This window comes from Tyto alba, unplaced genomic scaffold, assembly GCF_018691265.1.
Source record: "Tyto alba isolate M040663 unplaced genomic scaffold, T.alba_DEE_v4.0 Super-Scaffold_20000042, whole genome shotgun sequence".
In the NCBI taxonomy this organism is placed as follows: Eukaryota; Metazoa; Chordata; class Aves; order Strigiformes; family Tytonidae; genus Tyto; species Tyto alba.
In genome coordinates, this window is record NW_024881293.1 from 11,712,268 (window position 1) to 11,737,388 (window position 25,121).

Here is a 25,121-nt window from a genome sequence, read left to right on the forward strand (position 1 = left end):
GAGCGGCCTCAAGCCTGGGCGTCGATGCGACCCTCAGCTCCGGCTTTGGGCCTTTCCCCCCCCCAAAAAAAACGGGTGTCTGGGGCTGTCGTGTGCTTCCAACCCTGCCCCATGGGAGCGCAGGGAGGGGTGCAGGGAGGCAAGCCCTGGCTGAAAAACAAAACAAAACAAAACAAAACAAAAAAAAAACAAACAAAAAAAAAAAAAACAAACAAAAAAAAAAAAAAAAAAAAACAAAAACAGGGAGGAGCGAGATAAAAGCAACAAGCAGAGAGGAGGAAAAAGGTCTGAGCTTTGCTGCTGGCGTGGGTGGGTGTGCACAGCCTGGCAGGGCGAACACGTCCCAGCCGGAAAGACGGGCTGGGTTGGCGGTGGTGAGGGGGGGGGGACACACACCAAGCAAAGGCCACCGTGGAAACTCTCCCTGCTCCCTTCCCGTGACATTTTCGTGGTGGCCGAGCCGGTGGCAGCTCCGGGGCCATGTCTCTGGCACTGGCACTGTGGCACGACGCTGCTGGCTGCCCCGTGGTGACTCATAACTTCTGTGCCTCGCCGGGGAGGCAGCACAGGAATAGTTACACACCAGCCGCCTGCGACGCGGAGGGAGTGGCTGCCGAAATATTTCAGGGCTGCGCTAAGCAACTAAAAATACACGTCAAACCCTCCTCCTCCTTTTTCCTTTTTAAATGTGTTTTCTTTCTTCCTTTTTTTTTTTTTTTTTTTTTTTTTAATTCTTGTTTTTGATTGTTGGAGGCCCATGCGGCCCCTCGGGGACCGGCGCGGGTTTGGGGGCATGCGTTGGCAGCTAGTTACTTCTTGTTTTCCCAGCTTGGTTCCTCTCTCCCTCCCTCCGGTGATGATTAAGGGGCGGCTTCCCCTGTGTGCCCTGTGCCCGCGGTGCAAATCCCGGGGTGGCAAACGCTCTCTTGCTTGTTCCCTTTTCGGCGTGCCGGGAGGGCAGGAGGATGCGGGTACATCCACAGGAGCTCGTGGGCATCTTCCTTCAGGTCCAGCCCGTATCCTCAGTCGTTAAGTGGTGGCATGGCACCTTGTCCCAGCTCCTGGCCGGAGCAGGATCGGCCCCGCTGGTGGACTGGGGCCGGGGAAATGGGGAGAGCAGGAGCTGCACGGGGACCCGGCGCCCTAGGAGGTGTGAGGAGGATGCTCTGGCGAGGGTGGCCCCGCTCGAGGCTCGTCGTGCCTCGCCGAGGTTCCGCCGAAATCCTCGTTGCCTGCTCCGGGGTAAATATAGCCCAGCTGGCAGGCGGCGAGGCGCAGCGTGACTCAAGGGGTGCTCGCGGGGCTCCGATGCCTCCGGGAAGATCAGCTTTGGTCCCCAGCCGAGGTGACGGTGGCACTGCCACCAGATCCGCGGATGGGGACCGCCCTCGCTCGTGCTCCCCGCAGGTGGGATTGCGGAAGGGGCAGCTGAATCATGACCCTCATTAAAGGCTCATTAAGTAAATGAAGCTGCCGGCTCGCCGCCGGCATCGGCGGGTTGCCGCTGGCGAGGCAACCAGCGGCGTCTCCAGTTTGGGGATAAGGGCCATGGAGGCCAAGCATCAATGGGGAAAGCGGGGGGGACAGCAGGATGAGCCCTGAGGGGCTAGGGTGGAGGGACACAGGGGGGTGGCGGTGGCTGGGAGGGTGGCTTGTGGCTCGCATCCGTGGCCGCTGGCCAGCCGCTCTTCCAGGGAGGCCCCAGGGCTCATTTGTTCCTTCCCTGCAACCGATTAAAGCACCTACAGCCAAAGCTGGTTGTCGTTTCATCCCGGATTGCGATGGCGGGGTGGGGTGGGGACCCACACGGGACAGATGTGGGTGCCCACAGGGCGCAGGCAGCCACGGGTGTGTCCCCAGGCTGGGGGTCACTGTGGCGGGACGGGGGGGAGCTGTGTCGTCCCCTCCCCGGTCCCTGTCCCCATCCCTGGCCGGGTTTCATCAGGACGGAAAGTCTGAACCTGCCGGTCCAGCTGCGGCCCTAATGACGGGTTTGGAGCAAAAACACGGACGGTGGCTTCACTCTGGAGCTCCGGGCCCCCCCCCGGGGGGACACCAGCACCTCTGCCACCCCCCCCCCCCCCAGGCTGGGATACTGGGGACACTGGGATCTAGCAGGGATGGGAGGACCTGGGACACAGTGCTGGGTGACCCTCGGGTTTATTTGAGGTTTAATCAACTGGGTTTATTCAGGATTTAATTAAGTGCAGTTTGGGGGGGGGGGGGGGGGTAAGGTCCCCGTCGGTCCCAGCTCCCTCCCCACGTGCCTCAGTTTCCCCCCAGTGGGCCGGTTTTGGTTGTCACCCGTGTCCCCCGAGGCCGGGGCTGTCCCCACGCCCCATGCAGTGCCCCACGCCGTGCCCCCCCAGCCTCAGCACCACCGGGTCCGTGTATTCCTCCCCTCCCCCGGCTGACACCCGTGATTTTTCCCCGTCGTTAGCGCCACCCGGGGACCATCAGGCTGCGAGCGGGGGCGGCTCAGCATCACCCCGCGCCCGCTGTCCCCACGCCGAGCGGTACCGGGACCCCCGGGGCCGCGCGGCGGGGGCCGCATCCTGCCGGCGCAGAGGGGGGGGGGGGGAATGGTGTGTGTGTGTTATCGGCGATGACGTCACTGCTGACGCCGATCCACCCCCTCAGCCGCCCGCGGGCTTGGCCGGCCGTGACGTGTGTCGCCATCGCCGCCCTTTAACTCCTTCCCCGCTGGGCAGTTTGAACGGCGGCCCAAGCCCGGTTGTGACCCACCGGGGCGCAAACGGCGGCGAAACGTCGGGGCTGCGGTGGGACACGGGGAGCGGCCGCGACACGGCGGGGGGGGGGGGGGGGCCACAGTGGCCCCCGTCCCACCGTGGGGGGGGTGAGCACCGGGCGGGCAGGCCCCGGTGCGCCCGGGCACCGGTTTAGCCCCGGTGCAGCCGCCGGTTCGGGGCTCCCGCAGGGTCTCGCCGATGCCCCCGCGGCCCGGCCCGTTCACTTATTTATTCATTTATGTATTTATTTATTTATTGCCTGGTGTCCGCTTCTCCCCCGTTTATTTATTTATTTATTTGTTTATTTATTTACCGTCCGGTGCCCGCCCCGCCCCTCCCCCTTTGTGCCCATCAGGGCGCGCGCGCGCGGAGGAGACACGTGACCGCCCCCCCCCCAATCCCCTGACGTCAGCCCAGCGGCCCGCGCGCTGTTGTCCCGTTTACCCGCCGGTCGCCCCGGCGACGGCGCGGGCCAGGAGTGGGCGTGGCCCCGCCTCCTCCTCCTCCCCCACCGCCACCCCTCCCATCGCCGCGAAGGCCCCGCCCCCTTCCATGCAAACGAAGGCGGGCGAGGACGTCATCTGCAGCCAATGGGAGCGCGGCGCGGTGAGGTCACCGCGGCGGCGCCGCCTATTTAAAGCGGCGCGGGGGCCGCGGCTGGCGGCAGACGCGTGTGTGCGCGCGCGCGGGAGCCGGGGCCGCGGCCGGTGCCACCGGCGCCTCCCCCGCCCTCCCCTCCCCCCCGGCGCGGCGCTTCGCCCCGTTCCCGTCTTCTTCCCCCCCCCCTCCCTCCCCCCCCCCCCCGGCCCCGTTTCCCCCGCAGCCGGGCGGGGGAGGAGGATGGAAACACCCTTCTACCATGATGATGTGTTGAGCGGCCTCGGCAGCGGCTTCGCCCCGTCCTCCGGTAGCAACGGGCTCCTCCTGCCCTTCCCCGGCGGCAGCATGATGAAGAAAGACGCGCTCGGGATGGCGTTACCGGAGCAGGTGGCGGCGGCGTTGAAAGCCCCGAGCGGCGAAGCGGCGGGGCTTCTGGGCTCGGCCGAGCTGGGGCTGCTGAAGCTGGCGTCCCCCGAGCTGGAGCGGCTCATCATCCAGTCCAACGGGCTGGTGACCACCACCCCGACCAGCGGGCAGTTCCTCTACCCGAAAACGGCCGCCTCCGAGGAGCAGGAGTTCGCCGAGGGATTCGTCAAAGCCCTGGAGGACTTGCACAAGCAAAACCAGCTGGGCGGCGGCGCGGCGGGGAGCGGCGGCGGCGGAGGCGGCGGCGGCGGAGGAGGAGGAGGAAGCAGCGGAGCGGGCGAGCTGCCCGCCGCCGGCCTGGCCCCGGAGCCGCCGGTGTACGCCAACCTCAGCAGCTACCCGGCGGTGAGCTACGCCGCCGACCCCGGTCCTTTCGCGGCGCCGCCTCCGCGGCTCCCGCCGCCGCCTCCGCCTCCCCCTTTAAAGGACGAACCTCAGATCGTCCCGGAGGTGCCGAGTTTCGGGGAGAGCCCTCCGCTCTCCCCCATCGACATGGACACGCAGGAGCGCATCAAGGCGGAACGAAAGCGGCTGAGGAACCGCATCGCCGCCTCGAAATGCCGCAAGAGGAAGCTGGAGCGGATCTCCCGCCTGGAGGAGAAGGTGAAGAGCCTCAAGAGCCAAAACACGGAGCTGGCCTCCACCGCCAGCCTGCTCCGAGAGCAGGTCGCCCAGCTCAAGCAGAAGGTCCTCAGCCACGTCAACAGCGGCTGCCAGCTCCTGCCCCAGCACCAGCACCAGGTGCCGGCTTACTGACCCACGGGGGACCGCGGGGAGGGCGGGGAAACCCCCCCTCGCGCTTCCCGCCGCGGGCACGGACTGAGGGGCCCCGCGGTGGGGAAGGGAGGGGAGGGGGGGGGGGGGGGGGGTGAGGGGCCGCCCGCCCCGCAAAAAAATCGGACTGAGATGGGGCGGGTTGGGGAAGGGGGGGTGGGGGGGGTGTGTGTGTGTGTGGAGGGAAGAGCCCGGGCTGCCCCCGCCGGGACTCGCGCCCCAGACATTCCAGTCAGGCCCCAGTAAAACCCCGCCACACCGAGACCCGCCTCTCGCTGTCTGCTGCGCCGGGGGGGGGGGGGGGGATGGCGGCGGGGGGGGGGGGGAGGAGGTGGATGGGCCCGGCGCGGGCAGGAAGCGGCGCGGCCGGCTGCCATCTTGGGACGGGGGGGGGGGGGGGTGGGGGACGCGGGGAGGGAAGGGAGGGGAGTCCCTGGGGGGGGGGGATTTGGAGGTGGGAGGAATCTGGTTAACCCCCCCCCCCCGGGGTTGGGGGGGTGGAATTTTGGCGGGGGGGAGGCTTCTCTTGGGCTGAGGGGGTTTGCTCTGGGGTTACTGGGGCTTCCCCCTTCGGGAGTTGCTCTGGGATTACTGGGGCTTCCCCCTGGGGGGGGGGGGGGTGTCTGGGGTTATTGGGGCTTCCCCTTTTGAAGGGGAGGGGGGGGGGTGTCTGGGGTTACTCGGGCTTCCCCTGAGGGGGGTGTCTGGAGTTACTGGGGGGGTCTGGGGTTGCTTGGGGGGGGGCTCCCCACGGGTGGGGAGGGAGCCCAGCTGCCTGTGGGGCTCCTGCCCCGGCTGCTGCCCTGCCAGACCCCTGGGGCAGCCCCTCCATGGCATGGGGGGGGGGGGGGGGGTGTCACCAACACACCCCCAGCACACACACACACACAATGCCCTGGCACCCCAGGGTCACCCCAGCAGCGCCCGGCTGGGCCTCCCCGGACTTCGCTTCCTGGCACCACCATCGCTCCTCCTCTTCCTCCGCGTTCCCCCACCTTCGAGGCCCGGTCCCCGCTCCGTCCCACCCAGCAGCGCCCAAGGGACGGACCCTCTTCCCCTGGAGCGTTCGGGGACGGTGACCCTGAGGGCGAGGAGATTGGCCTGCTTGTCACTGGGCAGCCGTGCCGTGCTGGCACCGAGGATCGCCGGGCTGGCGGGGAGCCTGGCACACGGGCCCTGCCGTGGGGGAGAAGGGGGGAGCGTGGCTGCCCCGAGGACCCAGCGCGGTGCCGGCTGCGGTTTGCTGAGAGGAAGCTCCCTTCTCTGCTGAGCGGAAGCGGCCCCGTCCCAGCGTGGCCGTGCTGCACCCCGGATGTGCTGCTCCGGCGCGGAGGCGGACGGGGCGTCCCCAGGTCCCCACGGCAGAGCCCAGCAGCAGATCCTGCGTCCCCACATCCTGATGTTTACGTGTTCCCGGATCCTTTTGTCCCTAACTCCCCGCACCCCAATATCTCCGTGTCCCCAGATCCCTTTGTCCTCAAGTCCCCACATCTCTGTGTCCTGGTGTCCCTACATGCCCACATCTGCAGGTCCCAGTCCCCGTGTTCCCAGATCCCTTTGTCCCCAAACCCCCCCATCTCTGTGTCCCCACATGCCCACACCTGCAGGTCCATGTCCCCAAGTCCCGGTGTCCTCAGATCCCTTTGTCCCAACATTCTGAAGTCCCAACATCCTGATGTTTCCATTCTTCCCGGATCCTTTTGTCCCCAAGTCTCTGTGTCCCCACATCCCTAAATCCCCACACCCCCCCCCCATGTCCCTAGACCCCTTTGTCCCCCAGCCCCCCCCATCTCTGTATCCCGGCATGCCCACACCCACAGATCCATGTCCCCAAGTCCCCATATCTTCAGATCCCTCTGTCCCAACACCCCCGTCTCACCACATCCGTGTCCCCAATTCCCTTTGTCCCCACCCGGACCTTTGTCCTCCTCGGGCTGCTGCAGGCAAGGGGCTCACGGACCGGGGTTGGGGTGAGGCGCGGGGGAAACTGAGGCACGGCGTGAGGGTGGGGATCGTCCCGGGGTTACGGCGGGGCCCGGGACCATCAAGGAGCTCCGCGGGCGGGGTCGCTCCCGCCTCCCCCGGGGCGGATAAAGGCGGCGGCGGAGCCAGGCCCGGGCGGCGGCATGGCCGGGGGCCCGCTCCGCCTTCTGCTCTGCTGCGCCTCTGCCCTGCTCGCTGCAGGTACCGGGGCACCGGAGGGGGGGACGGCAGGGGATGGGGGGGGCGTGGGCACCGAGGGTGGGTCCGTGGCATCGTCCAGCCCTGCGGCACCGGGGAGCTACGGCGCGGGTGGGTGTCTGTGCTCCCCCCGCGCCCTGCACTGCTCGGTGTGCTCTGGGATTACCGGGGGGGGGGGTCCTGCCCTGCTCAGCCCGGCCCCGGGGCAACCGGGGACCTGCGGCATTAGGAGTGGGCTTCACCCCCTTCTCGGGGGTCCCAGGGGTTGGGGACTGTCCCCCTTGGGGGTGCTGGAGGGGAACACCGTGGGGCAGGATCGGTGCTGCCAAACCGGCTGGGCCGGGCGGTGCTCCCGGGTGCCACGGGCGCTCCGGCACGGCCTTGGCATTCTGGGGGCCCCCCCTCACCTCCCCCCCAGTACCTTGTGCTGCGTCACAGTCCCCCCATTTCCAGTCTGGGCCCCCAACACCCCTCCCCTCCCCCCCCCCACACACACCCCGAGGTGCCTCGGCTCGCCCGTCTCGGCGCAGAAGCTGGCACCCAACGCTGGGTGCTTGGCCCTGAGTTCACTGCCGTCCCAGCGCAGGGTGGCAGCGGGGTGGGAATGGCCCATCCTGGTGGCCCCAGTGGCTGTGGGGACCCCCAGCACCCAGACACACCGGTTCCCCTGGGTGCTGGCGCTGGGTGCCGGCTCTGCCATGGGGCATTTCACCCCGATGTCCCGCTCCGTGGCGCCAGGCTGGATCTGCTCCTCCTCTTGTGCAAACAAGACTTTGGCAGATAAGGGCACTGCCAGCGCTGCCTGGCAAACGCTGCCGTGTCCCACCCCAAGGGGGGTCCGGCGGGTGCCGTGAGGGCCAGGCTGGCACGTGTGCCGTGGGACATGCCCCCCCACCACTGCACTGCTCGGCTTGTTCCCGTGTCACCACAGCTTGGGAGGCTCTTCCTGACCCTGGATTTCTGGGATCTGACATTGGTGAAATCCTGTTTTTCTGGTCCTCTGTGTATGGTGACACCACCTGGAAAATGAACCCTGGGAGCTGGGGTGCTGCTGCCCTTCCCGGGGCCCCGCCGTGTCCCCACTGACCGGCTCTCTCCTCCACGCTTTAGGGACAGGACACGGTGTCAATGTCAGCAGCACAGTGTCTCTAAGCAGCTCAGGGACAGCTGTGTCACCGTCTCCATACAGCTCAGCCGCAGCCACCAGCTCGGGGACACACAACGTGTCTCCATCGAGCTCTGACACGGGAACGGCCAAAACTCTGTCCAGCCCGGCCGCAGCTTTGTCTCCATCTGGCAAAGCAAGCGCAGCGGCATCTGTGACACCTCCTGACCCCACCACAACAGCATCTCTGCCCATGACACCGGGCTCACCAGCACCTACATCTCCACACAACCCTGCCACGGCATCATCTCCCTCTGGGATATCAGGATCAGCAGCACCTCCAACATCACCATCTGACATGACCACGGCACTGTCTCCATCATGGACACCGGCCTCTGTAGCACCTCCAACATCCCCATCCAACATGACCATGGCATCATCTCCATCGTGGACACCGGCCTCTGCAGCACCTCCAACATCCCCATCCAACATGACCATGGCATCATCTCCATCGTGGACACCGGCCTCTGCAGCACCTCCAACATCCCCGTCCGACATGACCACGGCATCATCTCCATCCCAGCCAGCCGTGCCCAGCTCCCCGGCCACGGAGCATCCATCCAGCTCGACAGCAGCACCCACCCCATCCTCACCGGGGCTCCCGGGGTCCCTTCCTTCTCCCAGCTCGCCAGCACCCACAGTGAGCCCCGGTCCCAGCAGCACCGCGGCCGCCAGCTCCAGAACAACACTGGCCACCGGCACTGTGGCCGGCAGCTCAGGTGGGCGCCAGGCTGGGGGGGCACCGTGCAGGCAGGGACCCCCCATACTTACCAGTGGCCGTGGGCACAGCAGCAGCCCTGGGTCCCCCCTAGACCCCCCACTCAGGGGCTGCACTCACAGGATGGGGCAGGGGTGCTCCGGGGTGGGGGTCCCCACCTGCACCCAGAGCCCCCCTGTGCTGCCCCATCTGCTTTGAGGGGGGAGTTTGGGAGCTCCCCCTTTTTCCCCCACCCTATGCGTTGCGGGACCCCGGCCAGGGAAGGTGGGGGGGCCTCGGGCTCGTCCCCCAGGGGTCGGGGTGACATGAGCGCTGGGTGCTGGGTCTGGGGGGAGCTGGAGCCGGTCTCGAGCCTCCTCTCACCCCAAGAGCTGCCGTGGTTCTCGGAGGCTGTGCAGGAGGCTCGGCAGTGCCGGGGGTGGTGGGGTGGGATAACGGGGCGCTCGTCTCACCCCCACAGCACAGCCCCTCGCCAAGCCCCAGCCCGGTGTGGTCGTTGCTATCTGCCTCTCCGTCTGCGTGCTGGCGGGGGGAGCAGCGGTGCTGCTGGTGTGGCTGTGCCGGCGTGGGACCCCCCGCTTCCGCCACCTGGACGAGGTGCCCATGGTGCGTTTGGGGAGATTTACGGGGCGGGGGGTGTGTGTGGGGGGAAGGCTACAGGGCCGGGCTGCAGGTGCTCACCCCACTCTCTCTCTCTCTTCCCTAGAGCAAGGTGACAGATGGGTCCCCCATCACCCACCATATGCCCAGGTGACCCCCCAAACTGCACCCCCTTCCCTCCTGGGGCTCCCCATGCTGCTGAATAAAGAAGCTGCTGCCCTAGGTTCTGGTTTCCCGTTTGCAATCCACTCTGCACCTTGCCCAGGGAAAATCCCCAGTCCTGGGGGAGGCCCCGACTGCTTTCGGGGGTCCCCTGTACCGGGTTAGAGGCCCTGGGGTGCCCCTAGGCTGGGCAGGGTGGGTGCTGGGTGCGGGACAGTGGTGTGCAGGGTGGTGGGGGCCACGCAACCCCCCCGGCGGGGTGGGATGGGAGGGAGCGCGCGGCCAGGCACGCACGTCGCTTTCCTTCTGCTCCGTTGCACTCGGCCGGGGCCACGGCACGCTGCGAGGACCGGGTGCTGGTAAGGGGCTGCGGGTGAGGGCGGGGGGCCAGTGGCAGCAGGGACCCCCCCGTGCCGGGACTCAGCATCCCTCAGGATGGGGCTGAAACTGCTCCCGGTGGCAGCTGGGGGGGTGTGGGGGCTCAGCCCCAGGGGATGGGGGGGGGTCCATGGGTGCAACCAGCTGAGCCACCCTCGGTGTGCCCCGGTTCCTGCGGGGACGGTGGGTAACGGGTGCCCATGGTTGATTGTTAACGTGGTACCGGTGGGTTCACGGCTTGATGGGTGCTGGGGGGGCCATCCCCGTGGCCTCGGGCCCACGTCCCCCCCGCCATCCTGGGTGGCCTGACCTCGTCCAGCCCTCGAGGACACTGGGGAAGTGGGGGGGGCTGTGGCGGGGGGGGGGGGGGCAGTGTGGGACCCTCAAAGCAGAGGTGGGGGTTAAGCCCGTGCAGCCGCCACAGCTGAGCCCCGGCACCCAGAAATCACGGGTGGGAGGAACCCCCGTGTCCTGGCCCGTGGGTGGCCTCGGTCCTGGTAAAACGGGGGGGGGGGGTTGTCCCCCCATCACCGAGTCCCCTCCGGCCGCGGCTCCCGGAGCTCCCCTCGGCAGGGACAGCGATGCGACGGAGCCGGACGGCGCTCCCCTTCCTCGGCGCGGAGGTGAGACCCCGACCGGGACCGGGGAGGGGGGGGGGGTGTCCCCGGGGTGTGGGGGGGTGTCCCCGGTACGAACATCCCAGCGCGGGGCCCCCGGGTGGCAATAACCGGGATGGGGCGGCGCTCAGCGGGAGTTAATTATCCCCTTAATGGGCGGTTAATTATTATTCACCTCCGCGTTATTGCGCGCCGGCTCCGGGGGTTTTTCCGGCGGGGTCCCGGGAGGAGGGGGGGGGCTGGGGCCGGTGTTCCCTCCGGTGGAGGCGGGGGGGGGTGGTTCTCCCGGCGGCTCCGTGCTCTATGGAGCGAGCCGCTCCCGGTACACCGCCTGTGCCCTCGGCCCTATGCCTCCCAGTGTCCGCCCCCCGCCCCCCCCCCACCTCCTCCGGTGCCCCCGGGGTGCAGCGCAGCACCGTGCCCGGCAGGGGGCGCCCGCGCGCTACCGGCGCCCGGTGATGGGGGGGGGACACCTTCCCCCCCCCCCCCCCCCCGGTGCTGCAGGAGGGGATGGGGTGCGGGGGGACACACGGACACCGGGCAGCGCCCCGGCAGAGCTCCCCGGTACCCGTGTCCCCCCCTTCTTCACCACCGCCCCCCGTTTCCCCGCAGCGCTGCCGCGACGCCGCTGAAGCCGCCCCGTCGGGACCGGGAGCGGCGTTGGGCGCCGTTCGCCGCCGTTTCTCCGGGAGCCCGTTGCTGCCGCCGTTGGGTTGCCGGTTGGCGGAGGGGGCCCGCGGCCCCGAGCCCGAGGCCACCCGGGTGGTTTTCACCATCGAGGAGAGCGGCCCCAGCAGCGGCGACGAGTCCGAACCCCCCCGGTAAGAGCGGACCGGGGGAGGGGGAGAGGTGTTTGCTCGCCCCGGGGACACCGGGATGGGGTTACCGGACAGCGTCCTGCCCTCGGTGCCGCTCCCGGTTTCAGCACCGGCGGGCGGACAGCGGCCCCGGGGGGCGGCACCGGCACCGGCACCGGCACCGGCGGACCACCGGGTGCCAGCGGCCGCTGCGACACCACCGGGTTTGGGACAAACCCCTCTGTCACCATCCCTGCTGCTCCATCTCTGGGGATGTCTATCCTGCTCACCGTCTGTCCCCACCACCTCCCGTCCTTGTCACCCCCATCCCTGTCCTCATCCTCCTCAGCCCCTCCTTGTCCCCATCCCCGTGTCCCCAACCCCTGTTCCAGCCGGCTGTCACCGCAGCGCTGGCCTGGCCCTGCCCGGAGGTGACCTCGGTCTCTCCCGCTGGGACTCGACCGTTCTGCTGCACGGTTATTTTTGGGCCATTTCATCCCCCCCACACCCCCGCCCCATGCATGTCCCAGCCCGGCTTGCAGGGACAGTTTGGGACTGGCACAGCCCAAGGACCTGGCTCCGGTGTCACTCGCTGTCACACAGACACGTGTCCGGTGGGGACAGCCACAGCCCATGAGGGAACAGGGACTGGTTGTCCTGGGGACAGGGACTGGCTGTCCTGTGGCCAGTCCTGCCCTGCAGCCCGGGGAGAGGCCGGTTCTGCCCCCGCCCCACCGTCCCCTCTTGTCCCTCTGTCCCAGTGTCCCTCTGCCCTGGTGTCCCCATGATGGTGCTTGCAGTCCTTTGGAAGCGAGGGGGACCCTGCCACCGGGACCCCTATCCGGAGGGTTTTGGGGTCCCCGCGGAGGAGGGGGGGCCCTGTTGCTGTCCCTCCTGGGTTCCCGCCAGCTGCCGGGTATTTTTGTGGCCGTGGGGAACAGCGGGTATCCAGCCAGGCTGGGCAGGCGCCAGCTCCCACGGCCGGGCCCATGGCTCCCCTGTGGGTGCCACTGTCACTGGCCAGCAAGCACGGCAGGCAGCAAGGAGTGGCACGAGGGGAGCCCCAGGGTGGGCTTGGCTCTCAGGGGTCCCTCCGTGACACTGTGGGGTGGCCACACCATGAGTCCAGGATGCCCCAGGGTCAGCTGTGTCCCATCGTGGCACCGTGGGGTGGCCACACTGTGTATTCCAGGATGTTCCAGGCTCAGCCATGTCCCTCCATGGCACCATAGCATGGTCACACCATGTGTCCAGGATGCTCCAGGCTCAGATGTGTCCCTCCGTGGTACCGTGGCGTGGCCACACCGTGTGTCCACAATGCCCCAGGGTCAGACGTGTCCCTCCGTGACACCGTGATGCAGCCACACCTTGCGTCCTGGATGCTCCAGGCTCAGCCACATCCCTCGGTGGCACCGCGGCACGGCCACTCCATATGTCCGGGTCACTTGGAGCTCAGCGTGGCATTTTGCACCCCTGTCCTTTCGGGAGCAGCTGCCGCCTTGGGGACAGCAAGGCGGCCGGTGGCACGGGGCCAGCGAGGGGCCACGTGTCCAGCCAGCCGGGTGCACACCGGGCCGGCGCAGCCGGGGCGGCGGGGAGGAAGGCGGGGGGGGGGGGGACACCCGCTCCATGTGCCGGCTGCCGGAGCCAGACAGTTGTTTAATTTCCCAGGAGCGGGCGGGAGAGGGGGGGGATGGAAAGTTTCCCGGGGCCGGGACTGGGACGGCCGTGCGCTTCCTGCTCTGCACCGGCGGGCACCGTGGCCTCACCGCCCGCGCCGGGGGTTGCCGAGCCACGGCCATGCTGCCCACCGCGCACCGCTCGCCGGGGGCTTCGCCGGCGGCTTCCCCTTGCAATTCCCCCCGGCATTCCCCCGTCCTCTTCAGGAAGCTCCTGATGAACCAGAGCATCCGCCTGCAGCGGCGCTTCACCGTGGCGCATCCCCTCTGGTAAGGGGGACACACACACACACACACGCTGGAGGGTCCCCAACACGGGGCCGCGTGGCTGAGCGGGAGGAGGCACCGGGCTGCGCTACCGTGAAGGGGTCACTGTGGACCCCCCCACTTCTCGATGCTGTGACACGTCCCCAGGGCTGTGGGCTCATGGAGGGGATGAGCAGGGGATATATGGGGGGGGGGGGGTGTCACCACACAGTCATGGGCTGAGCCGGGCAGGGGGCTGAGCATGGCTGAGCACGGCCGCACTCATTGCAGCGATGGCCAAGCAGGGACCCAGTGGGTGCACTGAGCGCCTGCCCCACGGCTGGGGGGGGTGGACCAGGGTGGGGGCTGTGGGGCAGAAGGGCTTTTCTCGGCCCAGCAAAGCACCCAACCACCCACCACAGCACAGCCAGGCACCTCGCTGCCCACCACCCCCCTTTTTTTCCCCCCCATTGGAGCTATATAAGGTTTGTTTTGGGGTGCCCCCCTGCCCACGCTCCGGTGTGCTGGTGGGGGTTGGCCCCACCTGCGTGGGCGCCGTGGGGATCAGCAGATCCCTCCTCAGCAGCAACAGCATCTATTTATAGCGGCCCCCAGTCCTCCCCCCCCCGCCCCGCCATCCGGCACCACTCGGCAGTTATTAATGCTGCCAGCCCGTCGCTGAAATGAGGGGGGTTAATTCGGCACCAGCCCTTTGGTGGCGGGTCATGTCCCCCCAGCTCACCCCGGGGTGCTCGGGGTTGTCCCCCCGGGGTGACAGCGGGGTCAGAGGTGGTGGCACGGAGCCGGGAATGGACGCGGGCATCACAATGCGGCTTTGTGTCCCCGGTACCATCGGGGACGTGAAGCAGAGGCAGGAAAACAAGGGGCTGCGGGACGGCGGGACGCGGTGCCTGGCCGGCTCTGCCACCGCCGGGGACGGTCACGCCGTAGGGACCAGGGCAGCCGGTGCCACTACCGGGGCCGGGGGATGCTGCCGGGCAGCCGGTGCCCGTCCCGGAGGCACTCCTGTATCGGGTAGGTGCTGGGGTCCCAGCAGCGCGATGGGGACAGGGTGGCCACGGTGGCATCCGCGCTTTCCCAGTTTGCCCAGTGCTCTGGGGTGGCTCGTCCCCGTCAATGGCAGCGGGAGGGGGACAGGAGCTGGGTGGCCCTCACTGCGTCCCGGCGTGCAGCCTTTCCCATGACCCCAGGGCCAGCAGGACAAGACGGTCGTGGCCACCACGGGGACACCGCAGGGCCACCGTCCCTGTCCCCATATCCCGTGTCCCCCCCACGGACCCGCACAGCTGCCAGGTGGCTCTGGTTGGGGTGCCACCAGCGTGTCCCCAAGGGTCTGGGCTTGGCTTTCTTGGTTTCTGTCCTTTGATGTCCCCTGGCTCTATGCCACCGTGTTGTTGTCCCCCCTCCCTGGGGACACAGCACCCCAAGCCAGCGCTGATGGTGGCTTTGAGGCTTTTGAGGACTTGGGACAATCGGGGACCACGGTGCTGGGGACGAGGAGGGGACGGGATGGGCAGGATCCATCTCTTCCTGGGGTCTCTGGAGCCAGGGGCTTCAGGGCAGGGGGGTCCTGTCCCACCTGAGTGACATGGGACAACCCGCCTTTGCTAGCCAGTGTCCCCAGACCAAACTGTGCTGGCAGGGGTGCTGAGGGGGGTCCACATGCACCGAGTTGTGTCTGTTCTCAGCACCGGGTTGAAGGAGCTGGCGGGGCCAGGCGGGGCGGTGGCCGGTGTCACCGCAGGGGCCACCGAGCCGGGGTGAGCTGGGCTGAGCCGGACGGTGGCACGGAGAGCCTGGCCAACCTGGCAGCATCCCCCGGGCTGTGCCAGAGCACCTGTGGGCTGAGGTCCCCGGGGCCACCCGCCTCGTGCCAGCCTTGTCCCTAATCCCCCCCCCTGCAGCTTTGACCTGGAGAATGGCCCCCCGGGTCGGGGCACGCTGGACCCCCAGGCCAGCCCAGGCGCGGGGCTGGTCCTGCAAGGCACCTTCACCCATGGCCAGCGCCGCGAGTCCTTCCTCTACCGCTCCGACAGCGACTACGACCTGTCCCCAAAAGCCATGTCCCGCAACTCCTCCATCGCCAGTGACCTGTGAGTGTGTGGTGTTGTGTCCCCCCTCCCCGAGTCCCCTAAGACCCCCTCCCCTGAAATTCATGCTCCCTTTGCTCCCACAGGCATGGAGAAGACATGATCGTCACACCGTTTGCCCAGGTAGGTGCCATCCCTGTGCCCCGGTGAGGAAGGGACACGTCCCTGCACCCAACGCCGGGGTGGGTGTCCCTCAGCCGGGGGGGGCGTCCACCTGGCCCCAGCCCCTCCTCATCCCCCCAGGTCCTGGCCAGCCTCCGCACCGTCCGGAGCAACCTGACCCACCTCCAGGACCGCGCTGGTGTCAAGTGAGTCGGCTGTAGGACAAGCGAGGGTCTCACTTGGGTGGGGGGCTCCAACCCATGGGAAAGGGACACACACACACACCCCCCCACACACACCCCACCCTGGGGGGGTCCCAACTGCTCAGCACACCCCACCCCCCCCATTTTACAGGCGAGCGTCAAGCAGCAGCCTGCCCTCCGGGAGCAAGGCCAGCCTCGCCGGTGAGTGCCAGAGGGGAAGATGGGGGGATGATTTGGGGGTGAGCTGGTTGTCCCTATATCCCTAGGGATGAGTTCTACTGGGCCCTGGGGGTGCAGCAAGGCCGCCACCCCCCACTCCCCCCCCCCCCCCCGCCCCCATCTGGGACAGAACTGCTGCTTTGCCCTTTGGGATCCATGTCTGGTTTTCGGCAGCTCCTCCCGCCTGGCCGCCCTCCGCGCCGCGGCGGCGGTGGAAAGGCTCCCGTTGACGTCAAACCTTCCATTAATAAAACCCTGGTAGTGAGCGGGGCCCCGCGGGAGCCCGGCTGCCCCCAAGCTGGCCGTCACCCCACGGGGACGGCATGACACGCCGCGTGCCGGGGCTGCCGTGCGACGGGGACGGCGTGCCGGGGAGGAACCCCGCTGTCTGGGGATGCTCGACCCTGACCCCCAGCCCCGGCCAGTCCCCTGCATCCCCCCGTGCTCCCAGCCGCCCCGCTCAGGGGGTGATGTGAGCAGCCAAGCTGGTGCACCCCTGGGTTCGGTGCGGCACAGCCATCCGCTGGGACTCGGGGTGCTGCGGCCGGGATCCTGGGGGTGCCCCCGTGCCGGGTGGCCGTGCCGTCGGCAGGACCCTTGCCAAGCCAACGGGTGCCCTTGGCAGAAGATGCCCACCAGAAGCTCTCGCGGGAGACCCTGGAGGAGCTGGACTGGTGCCTGGACCAGCTGGAAACACTGCAGACCAGGCACTCGGTCAGCGAGATGGCTTCCAACAAGGTAAGGGTCCCCTGCGTGGAGCCCCCCTGACATCTTCCTGGCAGAGGGGTGGAGGGTGGGGGCATGGACAACCCTGCACCGGAGACGGGCAGCCAGGGGTCCTGCCTGCCCCCCGCACCACTGAGCCCTGCCCACTGCCCGCAGTTCAAAAGGATGCTGAACCGGGAGCTGACGCACCTCTCGGAGACGAGCCGCTCGGGGAACCAGGTCTCCGAGTACATCTCCAGAACCTTCCTGGGTGAGGACACCCCCCCTTCCCCCCCCCCCCCCCCCAACACACACACACCTTGGGGACACCAGCTGGTGTCACCTCTCTGCTGGCAGCAGGGTGGGTTTCGTGCCCGCAGGGACCTGGGCACAAATCCTGTGGCACTGGGTGCCCATGAGGACGGTGCCAGCGGCAGGTCCTTCTTGCTTTTTTCAAATAAATTAAATGGGGGGGGTGGGGGGGGGGTGGGGAGAGCAGAGAGGGGCTTTCTCAGGTGTCCCTGTGGGATTTGCTACCATGGGGGTGTCACAGCCTTTGTCCTGCCTGGATATGCTGGTGTATACTGGTGCACACTGGGGCTGTTGGGGTGCCCAGGGCAGGATCTGGGTGCCACAGCAGGCGGGTGGCCCCGTGCAGGGTATTGGGGAGGGGGGGATGAGGGGAAGCACTGGGCATCCCCTGTGCAGCCCCCACCGTTGCCACAGCATCACGGTGTTCTCCGTGCCAGCTGACATCATCGACATGACTGGGGAGGGGGATGGATGTTGGGGGGTTGTTGGGGACAGGGAACATCGGGGTCTTGCCCTGCTCACGGTCCCCCTCGCGTCGGCCCAGACAAGCAGCATGAGGTGGAGATCCCCTCGGCACTGGGCAAGGACAAGGAGGAGCGGAGGAAGCGCCCGATGTCCCAGATCAGCGGCGTCAGGAAGCTCACGCACGGCTCCAGCCTCGCCGCTGCCGGCATCCCCCGCTTCGGGGTGCGGACGGACCAGGAGGAGCTACTGGCCAAGGTGGGCCCCGCGGGGGTGGCCCAGCCGGCCGTGGGGTCCCTGGTGCTGGCCCGGCATGGACCTCTGTCCCTCTGGTCCCCAGGAGCTAGAGGACACCAACAAATGGGGGCTCAACGTGTTTAAAGTCGCCGAGTACTCGGGCAACCGCCCGCTGACGGTCATCATGTACAGCATCTTCCAGGTGAGCGTCCCAACGGGATGTCCTCGTCCCCATGCCCGGATGGGGATGAGCCACCTCCTGCCTCCCCGCAGGAGCGTGACCTGATGAAGACCTTCCGCATCCCCGTCAACACCTTCATCACCTACATGCTGACGCTGGAGGACCACTACCACACCGACGTGGCCTACCACAATAACATCCATGCCGCCGACGTGGCACAGTCCACTCATGTCCTCCTCTCCACGCCTGCACTGGAGGTGAGCCCTGGTCACCCAAGGCCACTGAGGCTACCACGTGTGTCTGGTGGGGCCATAACACATCCGCAATACCTTTTTTCCACCGTTCTTAGGCTGTCTTCACAGACCTGGAGATCATGGCTGCCATCTTCGCCAGTGCCATCCATGATGTTGACCACCCCGGTGTTTCCAACCAGTTCCTCATCAACACCAGTGAGCTGGGGTGCAGGGGTGGAGCTGGGGAGGGTGTGGGGGGACCCTGGGGTCCACCCCAGGGTGACCGGTGTTGTCTCACAGACTCAGAGCTGGCGCTGATGTACAATGACGCCTCAGTGCTGGAGAACCACCACCTGGCCGTGGGCTTCAAGCTTCTCCAGGAGGAGAACTGCGACATCTTCCAAAACCTGAGCAAAAAGCAGAGGCAGTCACTCCGCAAAATGGCCATTGACATGGTACGGGGGGCGGGCTTGGACCACCCTGGGGTGGGGTGTCTGGACTGGGGGGCTTTGTGGTGGGGTCAGGCTGAGCCCCATTCCCGGCTTGGCCTGCCCAGGTGCTGGCCACAGACATGTCCAAGCATATGAATCTGCTGGCGGATTTGAAAACCATGGTGGAAACCAAGAAGGTGACCAGCCTGGGGGTGCTGCTGCTGGACAATTACTCTGACCGGATCCAGGTGGGCACGGGGACATGGGTGGGAAAACTTTCCTGGCATTGCAGGCATTGGTCCTGGTTCTGGCCAGGGCTGCCAGGATGTCCTCTTAGGTGCTACCACCTCTCCCAACCCTAGCTGGCCATGGCCAACTAGGGGTTCCTGGCACAGGGGTGGTGGCCCTGGGGGACAAAGGGCTTTGGGTAAGCGATGGCACGGCTGTGTCCACAGGTCCTGCAGAACATGGTGCACTGCGCTGACCTCAGCAACCCCACGAAGCCGCTGGAGCTCTACCGGCAATGGACCGACCGCATCATGGTGGAGTTCTTCCGCCAAGGCGACTGGGAGCGGGAGAAGGGGATGGAGATCAGCCCCATGTGCGACAAGCACACTGCCTCGGTGGAGAAATCCCAGGTGGGGCAGCGGTGTGGGGCCGGTTGGGAGTCACGGGGCCGGGCTGGGGGCTAAGCTCTACCTTCCCCACAGGTGGGCTTCATAGACTTCATCGCCCATCCGCTGTGGGAGACATGGGCCGACCTGGTGCACCCCGATGCCCAGGAGATCCTGGACACGCTGGAGGACAACCGGGAATGGTACCAGAGCATGATCCCACGCAGCCCATCCCCACCACCCGAGGGACCCGGAGCGTCCCGCGCCACCACCGATAAGTTCCAGTTTGAGCTGACCCTGGAGGAGGAGGGCGAGTCGGACACGGAGCCGGAGGGGGCCGAGAGCCCCTTGGATGAGGACAACAGTGGCTCCAAGACACCAGCCACAGATGACTCGGAGGTGGCTGACACTGAGCACTTGTCACCCGACCCCGGGGACCAGGACTCACCTGTCCCCCACCCCAGGGACGTGGACAACCGGCGGGCGCTGGAGGGGACGCTGCCGAAGGACGGTGGTGGCGGCGGGTGCTCAGTGCTGGGGCCCGAAGGCAGCCATGGGATGTGCCTGGACACAGAGGGCAACCTCACATTCCTGCCCCATGGCACGTAGCGGCACCAGCCCGTGGGTCCCCTCGCTGCCGTGGGGACGTGGGACTGGGTGCTGTCCCAGCAGGTGCTGGGGGGAGTGGGAGAGCTGGCAGTGGAGAGCACTGTCACCATTGGGACACAGAAGGACCCAAGCGTGTCCCTACGCAGGAGCTGGGCAGGTCCTGATGGGCACGAGGACGCTGCTCGCCCTCTCCCACTGACTGTCCCCAGCTCCCACCCCACGTCCCCTGGGAAAATTCCCTGTCCCCTTCAGGCAGGGCTTGGGGACACTGTGCTCCTGCCTCATCCCGGCCCTGGGGACATCATGCCCCACAGGCCTCCAGGAAAGAGGTCCCCCACAGGGCCAGGCACAGCCAAAAGCATTTTGGTGTGTCTCCGGATGGCCCCACGCAGAACAGCAGCCGAAGGGTGCTGGCGACAGCCCCCAGCACGAGGGTCCTCGGCGCGGCCAGGCACCAGGGCACGGCCACAAGCCCGTGGTTTATTTCTTTGGGGACAGGTCCACTTTTTAAAGCCTTTTGTAGCTCACTTTTTAATCCAAGCCTCACCTCAGCGCACGCACACGCGTTCCTGTGGCAGAAAGACACGTTTCTGCACTCGAAATGCTGCGTTTGTACTTTGCACTTTGGGCCCCGGCGGGCGGTGTGACCCTCCCCGGCCCCGGGCAGCACCTGGGTCCTTTCTGTTTCTTCCTTCACGTTTCCAGAAATTAAACCTGGTTTGTTCCGCCCCAAACGTGAGCCTCGGAAGCGCCTCTTTACCACGCGGCTGCCACGGGAGCTGTGGTTGTGCCGGTTGGGCCAATGTCCCCAGGGACCGGCATGGTTGGCGGCCCCGTCCCTGCTGGGCACCGGGGAGGGCCCTGCTCCGTGTCTGAACAAAAGCGAGCTCCTCCCTGGAAACGTCGCTCCGTCACCGGCAAACACAACCAGCTAAGGTAAATATTTAATCGCCGGCTTGGCGCGGCGCGGAGCCCGTTCCCCAGCTCTTCCGCATTGCTCCCGATGATGATGATTTCTATCCGCAAACACGTCCCCACCCGTGGCACTGCCCAGGGCACGTGGGGCCCTGCCAGCTCTCCCCCAGCGCCCGCCTCTGTCGGCACTGGGCGCTGTGGGATGCTCCTTTCCCAGTCCACCCAGTTTCCAGGTGGGCCAGGAGCGCTGGGTGCTGCTGGCGGGTGGCTCTGCGCCATCTCCACCTCCCGGGTGGGTGCACCCCCGTCTCCCAACGGAGCAGGGCCGTGCGCCGGGTGCAGATGAGGCTCCCTGCTCCCTCCTGCTGGTTAAAAAAAGCCCTTTTCCCCGCTTCGCTTGGCTGAGGGGCTGCAGCACCCGTGCACCGTGGAAGGTGGCAGAGCCCACGCGCCCAGGGCCTGCCGGGCTTTGGGCAGGGCAGAGGCAGGCCAGGGCGAGGGAGTGTTGCTGCAGCCGGGGCCGGCGGGGCCATATGCCGCCATATGCTGCTTCCCCCTAATCCCTGCTGATTGCCTCAGGGCGAGGGAGGACATGGCCGCCCCAGCTGGGCTGGGGACTGGGAGCACTGGGCCTCACCTCACAGCAAGGTCAGGGGATGGGGTCAGTCTGCCTGTGGCTGCAAGCCTGAAAGGGAGGGGGTGTGTGTCGAGCTGGCCGTCGCGACAGGGGGTCAATGTGACAGGGGAGGCTGTGAAGGCTCGTCCCCCTTGAGCGCAGACGAATGGTTGTCCCCCCTCGAGCGGGAATGGTCCGCCCTGCGTCCCCCCGCCCGGGGCGGGGATGGTTCAGCCCCCAGCCCCCGCAGCGCTGCCGGACCGCACCACGAAGCGCTGCAAAAAGGGAGGAGGGCGGTTCCCACCACCGCGCCGGGAGGGGGGAGCCTCCTCCCCTCCCCCCAGCCCCCCCCCCCCCCCCGCCCCTCCGCCCTTCTTGGCGTGGCACTCGGCCGGCTGTCCATCACAGCGCGCTACCGACCAATCAACGCTCCTCTTTGGGGCCCGGCCGCTGACGTCGCACTCTCATTTACATGCTGTGCCCCGCCCCCACCCCCCTCCAATCCTTCCCCCCCCCCCGCGGCGACGTCATCCGGGCTCTGCAACCGGCGGGGCGGCGCGCGCCGCTGCTGCAGTTGCTGCAGGAGGAGGCGGCGGCGCGAGCGCGGGCTGGAGGTGAGCGCGCGCCCCCGCTCCACCCCCCCCCCCCCCCAACTTTCCATTTCACAGCCCCCCCCCCTTTTTTCCACGACCCCCCCCCCTCCCTTTCCCCGGGTACCCCCCGACACCGGGGGAGGCAGCGGCTGCACCGCAGGGGGGGTGGGGCAGGGAGGGGCGGGGGGGGGGGTTGTCGCGCTCCCCGCTGTGTGTGTGTATATTTTGGGGGGGGGGGGTGTGTGTCTCGGCGCACCGGGGACCGGCGGGGACCGGCCGGGTGCACTGGGGTCGGGCCTGCGGGGAGGGGGTGGGGCTGAGCCCCCTCCCTGCAGCACCCTGCTCTCCCCCCCCGCAGCACCCTGCAGCACCCTGCGCACCCTCCCCCTCCTTCCCCCCCAGCACCCGACACCCCCGCAGCACCCACTGCCCGGCATCCCCACGCTCCGCCCTGCAGCACCCTGCACCGCCCTGCAGCCCTGGGCGAGCACCCACCTCTGTGCACCCCTGCTCAGCATTACTCCCCCCCTCCCTGCCACGCCAAAGCGCACCGAGCACCCTCCCCGCAGCACCCACCGCGCTGGGCACGGCGTGTGGGGACATCGCTGCAAGGTGCCATTTTGCAGGAGAAGCTGCAGCCCCCTGGCATGCCAGGGTCATGATCCCACACACACCCCCCCCCACACCCCCCCCATGCCAGCAAAACGCCGGGATCCGTGCACCCCACATTTGCTGCAGGCATCTTTTTGCGGGTGCTTGCATTGAGGGTGACAGGAGCTGGCCTGGTACACCCCACTGGGGCTGAGTGACCCCCGCTGATGGCACGGCGGTGATGCTCGCCCATCCCGAATCAAAACGGGACGAAACCGGTGGGAAACGGCTCCGGATCGCGGCGTTCGCCACCGCCAGCCCGGCCGCCCCCTGTTAACGGCCTCTCCTCTTGCAGATGGCGTCCGCTACCGACTCCCGCTATGGGCAGAAGGAATCCTCCGACCAGAACTTCGACTACATGTTCAAGATCCTGATCATCGGCAACAGCAGCGTGGGGAAAACCTCTTTCCTCTTCCGGTACGCCGACGACTCCTTCACACCCGCCTTCGTCAGCACCGTCGGCATCGACTTCAAGGTCAAGACTATCTACCGGAACGACAAACGCATCAAGCTGCAGATTTGGGTGAGACCCCCCAGGGTGTCCTCCCCGCGTTGGCGTGGGGCTGCTCTGCTGTTTGATGCTGGGGATGGTGCTGGGAGGGAGTGGATGCGTCCCTGGGGGGGGGGGACCCCGATGTCCCTTGGAGTGCCCTGAGGGGTGGCTGAATGCTGCAAGCCACCAGTGTCTCCATGTCCCTTGGCGGGGGGGAGTGTTTGACATGCCATTTTCTCTGTCTGTGTGTGTGTGTGTGTCCGTGTGTCCCTTCCCTGACCAGGATACAGCCGGCCAGGAGCGGTACCGCACCATCACCACTGCCTACTACCCGCGGCGCCATGGGCTTCATCCTGATGTACGACATCACCAACGAAGAGTCCTTCAACGCCGTGCAGGACTGGTGAGCGCTGGGGGTTGGCTCCGGGGGACCCCCCCCCACCCCTGTGTCTCTGTGTGTGTGTGTGTGTCTGGTGTGATTTCCCTCTTTGCCTTCCCCCAAAGGTCCACCCAGATCAAAACCTACTCCTGGGACAACGCCCAAGTCCTGCTGGTGGGGAACAAATGTGACATGGAGGACGAGCGCGTCGTCTCCTCGGAGAAGGGCCGCCAGCTCGCCGAGCATCTGGGTAAGGGGGGGGGGGGGGGCCATCTTCTGACAAATAATTTAATTAGGGGCTTAATTCCCTTGCTGTAACTCCGCTTCAATAGCAGCGGTGACTTGTCACCTAATGAGAAGACAAAAAAAAAAAAAAAAAAAAAAAGGTGTAATTAAGCTGTGAGCACTGGGATGTGATGGTGGTTTCAATTACAGCCCTGTAAACCCGCTGCTGAGAAGTGCTGGGGAGGGGGGGTGGAAATTGGGTGCCCCCCCAGGGTGGGTGCAGGGGCAGGTTGCAGCGGGGTGGTCTGGCCGAGCGGCACACGAAGGCCTTTAATATTTAACGAGGGGAGGAGGAGCTGGGCAAGGTTTCCAATGTTGGGCGGCTGGATGCAGGGTGGGGGTTTGATGTGCGTGTGTCCCCCCCTCCCTCCTTTCCACGTTCCCTCGTTTTCCCCCCTGCCAGGTTTTGAGTTTTTTGAGGCCAGCGCCAAGGACAACATCAACGTCAAGCAGACCTTCGAGCGGCTGGTGGACATCATCTGTGAGAAGATGTCGGAGTCGCTGGACACGGCCGACCCGGCGGTCACCGGCGCCAAGCAGGGCCCCCAGCTCACGGACCAGCAGGCTCCCCCGCACCAGGACTGTGCCTGCTAGGGCCAGCCCCCCCCCTCTACGCACCCCCCAAAAATCGGTCAGTGCATCCCCCCCCCTACCCACCCCGCCACCCCCAAGTCCCTCCTCTTGGGGATCCCATGGGGGTTTTTGCTGCTGATACCTCCAGAAGGGCTGCGGCCCCTCTAGGAGCCTCCCCCCGCCCTCAGTTCAGTTAGGCTGTGCGCCCCCCCTTAATTTATTTTTAAGCCTGGGCTGGTAGAAAACTCCCCTCATTCTGCTTTTAATTGTTCCATGAGCCCCATTCTCCGAGAAATATTATTTTCTCTGCTCGCCACCACCAGCTCCCATTGTTCCCAGTCCCATCCCTCCCCAGGGACCAGGGACAGGCCCCCTGCCTGGGATAGGGGGGGGTGGTGGGGGTGGTCTATGATGGGACCCCCAAAAACCTCCTGTTCCAGCTGGGACCTGCCGTGTCCCCCTCCCCAGCCTGGCAGCAGTCCTGCCTGCCCAAAGAGCTCCTGGGGGCTCTTTGCACCTGGTTCTCCTCCCCACTCCCCCCCCAGATGAATGGATATTTCCTAACTCTTGTTTATTTGTATAAATAGATGCTAATTTATGCTCCCGCCGTCTTCCTCCTTGTACATAAGAGAAACTCCTTGTAAATAGGCGTAGGAAGTGACGCTGTGCGCGTGACCTGCTGTGCTGTGGCCGTGTTGGTGCATTTATTTTATTTTTTTTCCCTCAGTGTGGTAACCTTGCTTGTGAATATCACTTTTAAACAAAAATCTATTATTTAAAGGTTTAAGAGGAAAAAACTAAAAAAACAAAAAAAAAAACCAAACATGAATGAGGTTAGCTAAGCAAGCTGTAGCAAATTAGCCCCAGTTCAGGGCCAGGGACCTTGCAGAGCCCCCAGTTTTGGCTCGTGGGGGGCGAGCGGGGCTTGGAGGAGTGTTGCTAACTTGCTCCAGGGCGTTTGGCTCCTTGTGTGTTCCTGTAGTACTGTGCTTCTGTGGAGACTGTGAATAAGTGGATATTCCTGTAGCGATGACAGACCCAGAGGTCTTGCTGCCCTCTATTTATTTTTCTTGGAGCGCTGTGTCTTTATTTTACAGGTTTTCC

General features: G+C 66.5%; 4 protein-coding genes across 10 annotated transcripts; all 4 read left to right on the forward strand.

Moving 5' to 3' along the window:
• The first annotated feature begins 3,392 nt into the window (after nt 1-3,392).
• JUND (JunD proto-oncogene, AP-1 transcription factor subunit) lies at nt 3,393-4,814 on the forward strand. The gene has a single exon (XM_042794533.1). It carries the CDS (start codon nt 3,591-3,593, stop codon nt 4,530-4,532), a length of 942 nt encoding a protein of 313 aa, XP_042650467.1. The 5' UTR covers nt 3,393-3,590; the 3' UTR covers nt 4,533-4,814.
• A 603-nt stretch (nt 4,815-5,417) lies between these two features.
• On the forward strand, nt 5,418-9,436 carry LOC116965939 (leucine-rich repeat extensin-like protein 5). Of its 3 annotated transcripts, XM_042794536.1 has the most exons (4): nt 5,423-6,734; nt 7,842-8,615; nt 9,075-9,220; nt 9,321-9,436. In XM_042794536.1, exons 1-4 carry the CDS (start codon nt 6,677-6,679, stop codon nt 9,366-9,368), a joined length of 1,026 nt encoding a protein of 341 aa, XP_042650470.1. In that variant the 5' UTR covers nt 5,423-6,676; the 3' UTR covers nt 9,369-9,436. The 3 variants fall into 3 exon arrangements, with proteins under 3 accessions (XP_042650471.1, XP_042650469.1, XP_042650470.1); XM_042794537.1 differs by lacking the exons at nt 9,075-9,220; nt 9,321-9,436 and having other exon boundaries at nt 5,418-6,734; nt 7,842-8,313; nt 8,380-8,955; XM_042794535.1 differs by lacking the exons at nt 9,075-9,220; nt 9,321-9,436 and having other exon boundaries at nt 5,420-6,734; nt 7,842-8,954.
• A 249-nt stretch (nt 9,437-9,685) lies between these two features.
• On the forward strand, nt 9,686-20,246 carry PDE4C (phosphodiesterase 4C). 5 transcript variants are annotated; one of them, XM_042794521.1, is made up of 18 exons: nt 9,686-9,735; nt 10,328-10,377; nt 10,984-11,192; nt 13,055-13,117; nt 15,019-15,207; nt 15,291-15,327; nt 15,448-15,512; nt 15,661-15,710; nt 16,354-16,466; nt 16,611-16,704; nt 17,290-17,465; nt 17,548-17,646; nt 17,718-17,882; nt 17,975-18,074; nt 18,159-18,313; nt 18,415-18,537; nt 18,745-18,927; nt 19,000-20,246. In XM_042794521.1, exons 2-18 carry the CDS (start codon nt 10,336-10,338, stop codon nt 19,510-19,512), a joined length of 2,376 nt encoding a protein of 791 aa, XP_042650455.1. In that variant the 5' UTR covers nt 9,686-9,735; nt 10,328-10,335; the 3' UTR covers nt 19,513-20,246. The 5 variants fall into 5 exon arrangements, with proteins under 5 accessions (XP_042650455.1, XP_042650454.1, XP_042650456.1 ...); XM_042794520.1 differs by having other exon boundaries at nt 9,700-9,735; nt 10,197-10,377; XM_042794522.1 differs by lacking the exon at nt 9,686-9,735 and having other exon boundaries at nt 10,113-10,377; nt 16,357-16,466.
• Nucleotides 20,247-21,557: 1,311 nt separating this feature from the next.
• RAB3A (RAB3A, member RAS oncogene family) lies at nt 21,558-24,840 on the forward strand. Its single transcript, XM_042794551.1, is given in 6 exon segments — nt 21,558-21,657; nt 22,583-22,810; nt 23,064-23,111; nt 23,113-23,183; nt 23,285-23,409; nt 23,848-24,840. Coding segments are annotated over 5 exon segments (663 nt in total). The 5' UTR covers nt 21,558-21,657; the 3' UTR covers nt 24,039-24,840.
• The last annotated feature ends 281 nt before the right edge of the window (nt 24,841-25,121 follow it).